Raw genomic sequence first — 13,701 nt, forward strand, 5'->3', positions numbered from 1 at the left:
CTAGCAACTTGCTTCCTGCAACTTGCTTCTCACTTGCCTTTTTTCGTGAGTACTTCTGATCCAGGCATAATGAAGACGTGTGGTAGAGGGAGTCTGGTCCTGACCTCTGTCCCTTCTGGGGACATCCTGACCTGTCTAATCACACTCAGGCTTGTGAGTGTGGCTGTGAGGAAGAGAGCCCCTTGGAGAAATGGCAGCTGGATAACAGGACAGTCTATCCTGTTGTCTGTTTGCGTTTGTCGCCACATTTCTCTTCACAGAGAAAAGCAAGGCACAATTCTTCCCAAGAATATTTCTGGGTTTCACATTCTCTGAACATCAGAGAAAGAAAACACAATTCTTATCTCGTTTGCTGTGTCTGTGTTGTGCCAAAGCAGAATGCAGTATGGAGATTGTTTACCCAGAGTGATGGTGTTTTGTTTCCTTGGTCTATCAGGGCCGGGTGTGTGTGTGTGCATAAGGACTGTTGGTGGGCAGGCATGAGACACTCACAAGATTCTGTGCAGTTAAGTGCAGTTGAGTGCTTGGCAGATTCAGTTTAGAAGTAATGTAATATATTGTAGTATAGTATAGAATAATATAGTATAATAAAGTAATTAATTAGCCTTCTGCTATCCATGGAGTCAGATGTGTCATTCCTCTCCCACTCTGGGGGGGGGTCCCCCTGAATACTATACACATTTTTCAAGGGGAGGCAGGCTAGCTGATGAACTGTTTTGACCTGTCAGGACAGTCCAGATACCTTTGATGAAGGGCTCTTGATATCCTAGAGTTTGGCCATTTTAGACAACTAGAACATGTCAGGTGTCTGCTTTTTAAAGATAAACACACCCTGCATCATCCTTGAGTAATGACATCCTTTGGGTGTATGGAGAGCTGTTTCCTCCTGGAATTAATATTTTTTAGCTAGTCCTGCATATACAAGGTTCACTGTTGACAACCCTGTGTATGAACACATTTTAGTAAAATGCAGTACAGGTTATTTAGAAAGTAACTGAACAGCTTGCTAAGGAGCAAGCTAAAGAGATAATAAAGTTTTCCTATGTAAAACAAAAAATATATTAATGAAGTTTACCAATAACCAATCCTTGATCTCAGTTTACTTAATATTTTCATTAGTGATCTTGGAACAAAAAGATACATTTATGCTGACAAACTTCACTGAGGTAGCAAAAGAATAAATATTGCAATACAGAGAAGGATGAGGATCTCATAGAGGAAGAATTATATGACTGTGATGACAGAATGGTCTAAATGGAAGGAATGTAATAGTACTGAGTGGAAGGTCATTCATTTAAATACTAATAACAGGAATGTCTGCAGTAAGCTGAGAACTCATTAACTGGAGATGACAGAAAAAGATCTAGTTACATTAGTTGTTCAGGGGATAACGATAAGCCATCAAAATGATGGGACTGCATAAAGGAGATAAATATGATCTTAGTGTCCATCATGAGACTGATTTGCAAGAGACATGAGGAAATATCCAGTGTGGGATTCACTGGGCATGAAACTCTTTGAATGCTATTGGTAAAAAAAGGTGTCCACCCTTCAGAAAAACTAATTCAAAGCAGAAAAGGTACGGAGAGGCCATTGTTAGAACATATCATTGCATGGGAAGTCTGTCTGAAGAATCATAGCCTGTCCAAATTAGCAAAGCAAAGTCTCAAGGACCTATGCTCACTCCCAGTAGTCACCTGGGGGGGATGTTAAACAATGACATATGTCTTAAAGGAACAGAAAATAAAATAAAATTTGTCTACAAATGGAAATAAAAGATAAACTTTTTGACAATAATTGCAATCATTCAACTTTTTTTACATACTCTAAATAAAAATATTTGGATGTGAAACCTAATTGATTTTAGACAGAGCATTATTGGCTCATGTACTAGAATATATGTAATGATATGTTAAATTAACTCAATATCCAGGAAATGCTTTCTAGTCTACACTGAAATTTTCAGCAGAATTGTCAAATTAAGAAAATTCTAAAAAAGCTTTAAAAACTTTTTTATTTTAACAAAACAAAAAAAAAGGTTTGGAAAAAGGTTTGGTTATTATTTTCTAGCTGTGTAATGCTGATTGTGATACAACCATGACCCTTACAGACTTGAATTTTACTGTAAGGCAAACACATCATGCAAGATTAGCCAAAATGGAAAAATACTTAAATAATAGGTGATCGTGCATGTGAGCACTGTTGTGGCATAGACCTGTTTAGGGACTACAGGCATAGACAACCTGTATTCATGCATTTTATTGCTGCATTCAAAATCCTTCTCTTGGAAGATATGGAAATGCTATTGGTTTAAGTCTTCCTTAAAATTACATTATGTTTAGCAACAACTATCATACTATAAGATTTGGAATACCACATAATTTCCTTTCATAGGGCAATGCCTTTAATGTAATGTTTTCCTTTATAAAACCCCCCAAACTTGGCATTAGAGACTGCAAATTGTGAACAAAGCTGTCCATTCCTAGTCATCCATGCTCTTAATAAACCCTTAGTATTTGCTGCACAATCCTGCCTGCACAGCAGTTCAGACCCAAGTATTGGACATGGCAATCTTCTCTCGATGCGACCTCCATAGTACTTCCCTTGGACATTGCCAGCAAGCACAAAGTCACAGGCCTGTGAGGTGTATTCACTCAGGTAGTCCAGCTGAAGTTTGCTTTTATAATTGGTCTAAGCTTCAAAGTTGAGTATCTTTCAGGACTGAGCCCCATGAATGAAAATTCTCATGTTCCAGTCTTAGCACACAGGCATTGAAGATCCCCTGACACTTTATACAAAAGGAAGAATGTTAACCCCAGTGTCCTTGCCAAATGCTAACTTTGTTAATTACAGCCTGCTTTCTTCAATGCTCCTTGCAGTTTTAATTAGAAATTGTATTATTCTCTTCCTGTACTACATTGTCACTGGTTATTCCCAGTTAACCATTTGCTGTGCTAAAGGTTGTTGATATTTTGTCCAAAGCTGCTTGTATTTCAGAAATGGGAAAGATGGCATATTATATTCTGCTATTTTTAATATTTCTGTTCTCATTCCTTATAAGCCACTTGCATTTACATTCCTAGATACATATACATAAGTATCATGAATGCAAGGTTTGGAAATTATGTGACTTACAAGGACTTCTCAGAACAACACAGGTGGGAACCAATATGACACCTGCAAGATAAATGATTTGCTGGTACCTAGGAATTTTCATACCCAAATGCCTGTGTTTCCACATCTAAATTGAAAACAATGACATGCTTTTGATATGGTGGAATCAGCTGGGTTTTTAGAGCTTTGGAATTCATCAAGTCTCCCAGTGCTATAGAATTGTAAGATCATAATTGTATACATATTGTATAATTGTGCAAGTGATTTGTACCTTTAGGAACATTGTGTTGAATTTTTGTGAAATTATATGTGTATGTATATATATAAACTTATCTTTTAATGTAGGCTTGGAAGGTATTTGAAGTCTCAGTTCTGCAAAAACTTTCCTTGCTTAAATGACACTAAAAGCAATAAATTGCATTATGAGGTATGGAGTTTTGATACATATCCAAACAGCTAGATATGTTTGGATTCACAATTTCTATAATATATTGTGCTATATGTTTTGATTTTATAGTTCGAAAATTAGTTGCTTACAGATGTCTACATTTCTAAAAGAACTTCCTGTTTTGTCAGACAAAAAGTATGTTTCTTCATGTTGTATCAAAATTGGCCGCTTTCTACTATAACATTGCTCTAAGTGTTCAGTAACATTGGCAAAGAAATTCCTTGGAATTTTCTATGTGTGATATCAATGCAGAGCAAATTCAGGTAGACAGTTTCAGCAAAATACTTTGACACATTTTTTGACTGTATATTATAAAAATCTCTGGTAATCAGAAAAATTATTAATTTTAAAATAAGTTTTACCTATGTGATTTTCAAAGTAAGAGTTTATTTTGAAATTTTCACATTAGGAGCCCAGTGAGATTTCCTGAGAAGGTACATATAGGAGGCTTGCAACATTCACCCCAAACTTTCTTCAGAGTCAAGAATAAGAGACAGAGATCATTCAGTTCATTTGGACACACTCAAGTGTCCAAAACAGGTCACATTAATCACTCTCTATTTCTTCTCCTGATCCTGAATCCTGACACTGAGAATTATTCCTTACACATTAATTCATAGGAGATTTTTTGTATTAACTGTGAATGAGTGTGTCAAAGGGAAACCACCAGTGGCCTTATCCACAAAGCCACTTATGTGACATAGTGGCCATTGCAATATAATTCAGATTTTTACTGAATTCACGGAAGAAAGAGACAGTTGATAGTGCAATTGGCACTAACTTTCCATAACATTTCTTGCCACCTGCATCAAGATGACACCGCTGTAGTTCCTCCATCTTCCTTCTGGCCCACCTTGTAGATGGGCATCACGTTTACTCCAATAACTGTGACCTCCTCAGTTAGTCAGGACTTCTGGTCAATGGCTCAGGATGGCTCAGTGAGCTCTTCTGCCAGCTCCCTCAGGGCCCTTAGGTGCAGTCTGCCTGGCCTCATGAACCTGTCTAAATGGTGCAGCACGGCACTCCCCATTTCCCTTGGATTGTGAGGTCTTCATTCTGCTCTGTCTCCCAGGTCGGGTAGCTGGGTACCCAAGGAACAAGCAGTACTACTCTTAAAGAGTGAGGCAAAGGAGGCATTAAGTACTTCAGCCTTTTCCTCATCCTTTGTCACCGTATTTTCTCCCACATCCAATACAAGCAGGGAGATTCTCCTTATCCCCCTTTTTGTTGCTGATTTGTTTATAGAAACATTTTTCATTGTCTTTTACAGCAGTGGTCAGATTAAGTTCTAATTAGGTTTTGGGCCTTCTAATTTTTTCCCTGCATAGCCTCACAAAATCATTGCTGTCCTCTTTAGCTCCCTGCCTCTTCTTCCACTATGCTTTTTTCCCGTCAGTTCCAGCCAAAGATCTCTGTTCAGCCAGACCAGTTCTTCCTCAGTGGCTCATCTTTTTACACATGAAGATGTCTTGCCCTTGTTCCTTTAGCATTTCCTTCATGGTGTCCTTCATGGACTCCTTTCCCCTTCAGGACTGCCTCCCAAGGGAGTCTCTCAACCAGTCTCCTGAACATGCCAAAGTCTGCCCTCTGCAAATCCAAGTCTTGCTGACCCCTCTCTTCACTTCCCCAAGATACAAAAACTTTGTTTTTATTGTTTTATTGTATTTATTGTTTCATGATCGCTGTGCCCAAGGTGGCCTCCAAGTGTCACATCTGTACAAGTGCTTGTCTGTTCACAAACAGCAGATCCATCGGTCACCTTCCCTAGCTGGTTTGCTCACCAGCTGTGTCTGGAAGTTAGCTCCAGAGATCCTGTCACACACTCTAGGGATCTTCTGCACTGTTGTTTTCTCTAGGCTGTTGTACTTCCAGACAACACTTGTGAGAAGTTGGAAGTCCCCCTCAGGAACAAGGACCATCAATTGCAAGACTTCTCTCAGCTGCTTATAGAATATTTCAGTTGCCTTTTCATCCTGGTTGGGTGGTCTATAAAAAAGTCCAACTAGGAAAAGTGCCTTGCTGGCCTTCTCCTTGATTCTTATCCTCTTACCTTCAACCTTTGCATCCCCATCATTAAGCTCCACACAATCAAAACACTCTCTAAAATGCAGAGCTACCCCACTGTCTCTTCCTCCCTGCCCATCCATTCTGGAGTAATGCTTATGTGAATCCTTTTAATTAGTGAGATGATAGGCTTGTTGTTATCAGTAGTTGAATGACTTGGGTTTGGGCTTCATTTTTATCATTTCCATGTGGAGTGGTGATGCTGTTTTCCTAATAGTTGGTAAATATGAAATGACAAGGGGAAGAATCCTGGAGAGCATCTGCATGAAACAAAGTATGGTACATTTGGCAGAGACACTCTGCAAACAATTAAACAAATTAGGGGGCTGGACAGTCAGTGAAGGAAGTTTAACAAAGACAAGTCTTGAATTCTGCACCTGGGATGGAGCAACCCTGCACGTGTGTACAAAGTGAGGAATGGGATACTGGAAAGCAGGGCTGCAGAAAAGGACTTGGGGTCCTGGTCAATGGCCAATTGAATGCGAGTCAGCAGTGGCCTGGCAGCCAGGAGGGACACCTGTGTCCTGGGATGCATCAGGCACAGCATCATTAGTGGGGCAAGGGAGAGGATTGTTGGGCAGTTTTATGGAATTGCCTTCACCAGCTGTGTAACTGAACTCAGCTGAAATGTCTGTCTGTGTTTTAAAGTTGAATTTACTCATGCTCTTTTGAACTATCACACAATTTTGAACTTTGAGGCGTTTGAGTTTGAGGTTGGTATAATTTTTTCCTTGCCAGCTAAATTGGCCAGTCATGAACTTTTCTCTTGGATTTGGGCATTGTCATTTAAATCCGTAGCTTTGTGCATAGACTGTGTTTCAAGGATAAATGTGAATTTCTGTCTGAAAATTAGAACTAATCAATTAAGTATCTCATGTTTGCATTAAACTTTGTTTAACAAGCCTAGTGCTTCCATTAATGGCATTGATAATCTACTACATTGAAGGTTGCCACCAGTTTAATGCAAGTTATTGAACTTATGTACACAGCTGTTTGAAGTACATAAAGAATGACAGATATGTATTTCTCATTTGTTAGATTATTTATTAGATTATATTATTTTCAGTGGTTACTATTTCCTAGCATTTCACAAAAAAAGTAGCCTAAGTCATATAACATCCTTGCCAAAGACCTCTAGAACTTGGAGGTGTAGGAGTCACACTGACTCTCAATTTTTTATGTCATTCTGTTTTCATATCATTTGAATAAACTAAATTCATTTACATGAATGTAGGAAGTAATTAAATATGACGAGAGCTAATATGAGTTCACTCTTGTAATGTAGTTATCCTATCACTGGAACAAAGAAAATGCAAAGGTAAAACTGCAGTGAATTCTGTAATACTTGTCAGTTTACCCCTCGAATGAAACAAAGGTACCTAAAGTGAGAATGCTCTTAACATTCAAATCCTGCATATTAAACATAGCTTGTTCTGAGTAATACTCATCTGAATTCCAAACATTCTTTTAAAAAGTATTTTCATTGAGAGCTCAAATGTATAAGCAGATTTGCAAAACTGACTTGGTGTTGTGATTTCTAATGGTATTCAAGAATTTTCAGTTTTCCTAAGTAATAAAGCTCTAGTTTAAAAATGAGCATGTTATTTATGTGTGTTCAATTAGAATTCTGATTGCTCCATTAAATAGTATGTAATACAACTAGGAGAATTTAACTCAAACCAGATTATTAGATGATCTAGTGAAGTTATTAGTTAATTTAACAAAATCATTATTTAAAAATAGAGCTAATTTAAAATTTCAGTTTTAATATAAAATACAGGGAGCACAGCCATGGAACAACTTCACAATGAGAAAGTAATTCAGAAAATTGTCTCCATTCAAAATAACTTGTGATGAAGCTCACAGTCTCTACAAAAAGAGAAATTACAAAAGTCTGAAAAAAGCTGGTTCCCAGCAGACCTATGGCTGGTGTCTTGATGACCTGCCTGGAAAATTCCAGGTTGTTTCAGGATCCATAGCTGATGGGGAAATCTGTGACAAGACATTTTCTTGTCTATGAAAAACAATTTTCTTAAATACCTCCTAATTTAATTTCCTTTCATGCTTTTCTGTCTCAAGTCAGTGATGGTATCCACATTATTTTTCACCCACTTTTTTTTTTTTTTTTTTTTTTTTGGTTTTGGTTTTTCTTTTGTTTACTTTTGGATTTATTTTCTGTTATCTTGGCCATGTGGACCCAAACTCAGTTTCTAAATCCTTGAGTGTTGACCACAAAAAAACCCCAAAGATGTCAGCACAAATTTTATATGCATGATAAAAAAAAAAAAAAGTTTTTGTTTTACTGCAAAGAATCAATGCTGAAAAGTTGGTCATAGGGTCATAGAAAATGAGCAAAGCCTGAACTGTTCTTCAGTAAACTTTTGCATATTTTACAGTTATTTCATGTATGTGAAGTTATTCAAATAAAGGAAATTGTACAATTACCTGAAATCCACATACTTTAGCCTTACTTAGTGTGCATTCTATGGGCTTATTTCGCTAATATCATATTATATTTTTTAAGGGAATAACGATACTGGTATACATGGTTATATGCTATGCATATTAGAACCATTAGGTTATCTGGTCTAACCTGACAAGAGTACAGTTCCTTTTCTCAATGCATATTCTCTGATGTTCTTTCCACTCTAATTTTAACTATTACACATAACTAGGTCCCTCAATATGTTGCTAGACCAGGCTCTGTATGAAGTACCAATCCAGAGTTTAGAGTTGTGGTTAAAAAATCATACTGGGGATTATGGCCAAAATCAGCGTGGTAAAGTTGACTTTCGGGCTAACGGATATTTGAAGTGCAGACATAGCAACACTGGATTTAGAAAATGCAATTTGGAAGCAATTGAGAAACAGACACTGTGGCTCATATCTTGTCATCACTGTTGATCTGAAGCCCACAAAAATGTCAGACAGTGATTCTTTGCTTTCAATTTTAGTTAATATTGGGTAATAGGAATCTTTTTCTTTAGATATATGTACATATACTCCTTCTAAAGAAAACCAGACTCATATACAAAAATATTTGCTCCTTGCATACATTGTTTTTTTTTTAAAAATCTGTTAACTATTTTACTTATTTTAATTTTTTTCCTTATTCTTCTTTCCTTCTCTACCCCTCAAGCTATCTAGCAGCATTTTGGATATATATAACAGTGACCAGGGAATGGCACCAGCTAATATGGGTCTCACAAATGCTTCTTGCCCAGCTAATCTACCAGTAAAAAGGGAGCTCACAGGTAAAAGGACTCTGAGATTTTAGTATATAACTGCATAAGTGATGATGTGTGTCTTAAAAGTTGAATCTTATCCATGAAAAAGATATCCATAATTAAATTCCTGAGAATTTTCAGTCTGTGGTTTCATTTAAGGAAAAGAACAAAGATAAGCAAGGAATCTTTTCTTTCTGCTCTTCTCTTTAGAAATTCAGAAACCATGTTTACCTCCTGTTTTTATGAATATCTAAAAACCTTAATATTTTAGAAAACAGTATATTCTTCCACATGTTGGCTTCTGATCAACAATATAAATAAATTATCGTCCATTAAATTTGTCCCAGGGTAGAACAAATAGTTCTTTTAAAACTTTACAATAAGGCTATTCAAGGTAAAGTTATATTAGTAGATTACAAACTTTAAAAGTTACATTCATTTAATCCAAAGAATGCCATAAAATCATGTACAGTTTATTAATGTCACTCAGAGGAAACAGTGAGTTTATTCAATATCTTACAAATCTGATTAACTCTTGCATTATGGGATATAGAAAATCCATATTCACCTTAGTGTATTGTAAGTTTTATCCCAATGTAAAATACAGGAAATTGGAGAAAAATACCCCTCCACAGCATTTCTACATTCTTAAATTTAAAAAAAAAGTGCCTTAAAAATGTTAAGCAACCTGCCAGGCTTGCTTAAAATTTAGTACTGGTAGAATAAAGATTTGCCTATGATCTGTTTTATAATAAAAAAAGTAATGCAGTAAAAGGACTGGAAGTCTGGTCTTTGTGACAAGAGGCCATTTTCAAAAGATGAAAGAAGTACTGGAATTGCATTTTAAGGACTATTTTAATAAATGTTACTTTCTGTCAGAAGCAGATACAAGAGCAATGGCAAAGGAGAGACAAAAAAAGGATAACCACAATCTCAGTAAGTATATGTTCATCTTCCATCTCATTAAATGAAATGTATGGAGAATGCAAAACTATGATACATTAGCTACCACATCTCTGCTCCTCTCCTAGACCAGGCTCTCAGCAGGCTAACTCAGACTGCAAAAACAGCTGACCATAAAGCTTTCTTGATTGAAATGAATTATTGTCTCTGACTTTCAAAATACTTTGCATATTGCAATTAATTTATTTCCATATAATCTCCTGCTATTATTTTTTCACAGTAACACACTTTACTTGATGTTTTCTCTAAGAATTACAGTGCAAAGCAGACAAGAAAGGAGGCAGGTTATGAGAAAAACAACACTGAAAATCCAGTCTTCACACCATCTTTACTGAAGAGCCAAAGCAAGAGGCTGTATCTCTTTATGGGTGATGGGGTAGGAAAAAAATTTGCATCAGATAACTTTTAAGTGGTTGCTAAGCTCTTAAAGTTATTGAAATGAAAGGAGATCAGTACAGGACTTGGTGAGACTCACCAGAGTTCTGACTCTGCCACACAAGCCCCATAACCCCTGTCATCTGGGGTACCCTCCTGTTTTCTTTAAGGACAACAGTGCAGATATGTACAGATGATAGGCATGTTGATTTTAGAGGAACAGTCTTAGAACAGTAAAATTCATAGTTCAGTGTCTAAATATTAGAATTACAAAAATAAAAACCATTTTAATTTGTATAGAATAGTTTCATTACTGGGAGATTGCCTATAAAATGACACAATTTTTCCCTCTAAAGCATAATTTGAAACAAAAAGGCTGCAGGATTCTTTTTGAAAAGTGTTGAATAAAGCAGTTAAAATTTTCAAGTTCTCCTTTCCAGATCTTCCAACAGAAATAGTATGGTAGTTGGATTCAATGATCCTTAAAAATCAAAACCTAAGTTAGTAATTAATTAATAGCCTCTATTTATATCTTTATTCCCTTACTTCTGTCTTGTTTCTCTGGCTATTTGATTTCCAGTAATCAAAGAGGGACTTATGGCTTGCATGAAATTACATTCCTGAAAGTATACATCCACTGGCAAAATGTGCTAGCAATCACTGGACAATATTCTGCTGCTTAGAATTTCCAGAAGGCATCCTTATATCTGTCTATAATTTTTTGTGGGTTACAGACAGACCATGAAGATCTTTAGACGTGTTGCTGGCACATAATCTCTGAAATGCCAATGCAGCTGGTCTCTGTCTTGTTAGGGCAGAAATGGGGAGTTTTGCTGGACTAAGAAAGGGGGTGGGTAGGGATTACCTGGAGCTACAAAGGGAAAGAGAGGCTCATCATAGCTACATCAGGGATGCCAGGTCTTACTACTGCCTCCACTGTTTGCTTTGGCTTATCACAGTCCTTCCTGATCACAGAAGAAATGTCTGAGAACTTTCCCTTACCACTGACAACTAAACTGAAGGCCACTGCAGACAGGCAGCATCTCTTTTGCCTTGGCTCCAGGTGTACTCTGCAGAGCTCAAAGGCTCTCTGGACACAGCTCTAAAGTCTTGGACATAATAATGCATTGCATATAAAGGCTTTATCAGTGTGATTTACTCTTTTAAGGGGATCAGGTTTCTTAGTGTTGGTCTGAAAAATCAGTTTTTGAAAGTTGATTGGAATTATACAAACTTTCAATTTTCAGGTTGAATTAAGGCCTACATTTTGCAGAAAAGTTGTACATTTTCATAACAAGGAGGAATAAAGGCACTGGAAAAAAGTTCCTTTTGAAAGACTATATTGAATGAAAACATGAAAAGGGATTTTGATGTAAGAAGTGGAACCCCTTCATGCAACACACAGAGTTTAAAACATTATTTAATGTTTCTTAACTTTGGGGTTTTTTGTTTCCAAACAGAGAATGTTATATTATAATCCTGTCCATGCAGTTTGAAAAATAATTTTCTGATTTGGCTTATGTATAATTTGATTCTTGAAATATTACTGATAACTCAGGATCTCTCTGGAAAATTTCAGACATACATCAGGAAAGTTCCATTGCAACATGTTTCCAAGCTTAAAAATCTCCCTCCCTAACTCATTGACACAACAACTGGAAGTTTCTTTTCAGAAAAAAATGCAAAAATGCAAAGAAAAAGGAATTCTGCAAGTGTTCACTTGTAAAGATATTTTTTCTTTCCCTTGTTTTATAGCTAATGCTTAGTTGACTATTTTTGATGAATATCTTACAGAGTTGTCCACAGTGTAAATATTAATTAAACAGCAGCTATTTTACCATAGGACAGTGTAGTTAAAGCACATTCTTCAGTTTTGTTTGCAATGACATAATTTTGCCAACACAACTGAAATATATATTTTAAATTTTTTCGTTCCTCTGTGTTTTTGTACACTGGGCTCTCCTACAAGAACCAGCACATTCATTCCAATGAGATGCAGGGCCTCACTGAGCATTACAGTCAGGAGGATTATAACCCTGTCTTCTGAATATGTGAATTCACACAAAAAACCTGAGATGCTTTAATTTGTTAAGTGAAACTCCTGTTTCTATAGAAAGCAAGACAAGATAATGCACCCCACCAAGGCAGAGTACTTAATCAGAGTAAATAACAACACTCAGGTTGTTCCTGGAGCTTGAATCTGCTAGGGAGGAAACAGCTGACTGCTACACAAACCTAGGAGCCTCACACAGACAGGAAGCAAAGCATTTTAAATACAGGAAGAAGAGGACTAAAAGTGATCCAGATGGAGGGGCTGAAAGTGACATGCTCATATGACTATGAGAAGATTGAAGTCAGCCTTGGAAGACCCACTAGGATGCCCTTGGCTGAACACTTATAATTTAGCTCTACCGGGCTTTTTGTATTTATATTCAAAATTTGGCCATTAGACTTTAAGGGCCCATCTCCAAACACAGAGCATGTATCCATTCTGCCCATGTGCTAGGTTGGACAAGGCTGGAATGACAGAGTACAGTGGCTTTGGCATCTTGAGCCCAAGGTAAGGTCTTCCAGGATGCAAAGCACAAGAGAAAGAGCTCAGTGTGATGTTAGTGATGGAGAAAAGCTGAACCCTGCTTATTCAGTGAGATTTGGTTTGAGTTAAAGTGGAGGCAGTGGACAAATATGTGAGCTGACACCAGTAGAACAGCAGTAGAGACTGCTGGTCTGACACCCAGCAGTACCCTAATGGGGCTACATTCTCACTGAATGCACTTCCTGTGTCAGAATTATATAGAAGTAATTCCCCAAAGCAATGAACTGTTCTCTGGACCTATCCCCTAGAAAAATATGAAGTTTCTGAAGGATCACATACACAAGCCTGGATACCAGTACAATGCTGGTAAAGTGAACTGAGAGCACACAGAGGGGGTACTAATTTTAAAATGACATTTATTTTCTTTTTTTTTTCTTCTAACTAAACTACAAAGTGAACCAAGATACCCTACATAGCTTGTCTTAGGAGAAGGATAAATTTAAATCCAAAAAATATATTTCATATTTTTAACCATGGTGGGTTTATTTTCATTTTCTCTATGTTTTAAAAATTATCATAAATATTTTTTGTGCTGTCCATCATCAAAGGAAACAGATGTACAGGGGTGAAGTGGTTTTGGGACATAATCTTGCTCTGTGTTAGTGAGGGGGATACAGTTGTAGTTATGTACTCTCTGTGGGTTTAAATGCTAGTAATTCTAAATAAGGGATAGTGAAGCTGTTACCTTGTGATTTGTAACAGGAGTTCTGCCAAAATATCAATTTCTGGATTAATTGTCTTGTATCCCTGTTGGATTCACCAGCAAGACTCCACCAAGCTGAAATCTGTTCTGTGGGAGCATGGTGGAGAAAGAATATATAAACATTAGGAAAAAAGAAATGTTAGCTCACATATAGACAATATGTGACTATTTCATTCTCTAGAAATCTAATTGTAAATGGGAGAAAACCCTG

At 36.9% G+C, this 13,701-nt stretch overlaps 1 protein-coding gene across 4 annotated transcripts in view; it reads left to right on the forward strand.

The window, feature by feature from the left end:
• Positions 1–13,701, forward strand: part of TFEC (transcription factor EC) — an 89,670-nt gene that overhangs the window by 61,631 nt on the left and 14,338 nt on the right. For 3 of the 4 annotated variants that reach the window (XM_064422337.1, XM_064422339.1, XM_064422340.1), the window contains 2 exons: positions 8,766–8,880; positions 9,733–9,789. In XM_064422337.1, coding sequence (XP_064278407.1) covers positions 8,766–8,880; positions 9,733–9,789 — 172 coding nt within the window. The remainder of the gene's footprint in view (positions 1–8,765; positions 8,881–9,732; positions 9,790–13,701) is intronic. The other variant, XM_064422338.1, reaches the window with a different exon arrangement.

This window comes from Passer domesticus, chromosome 5 (assembly GCF_036417665.1).
Source record: "Passer domesticus isolate bPasDom1 chromosome 5, bPasDom1.hap1, whole genome shotgun sequence".
NCBI classification, from domain to species: Eukaryota; Metazoa; Chordata; class Aves; order Passeriformes; family Passeridae; genus Passer; species Passer domesticus.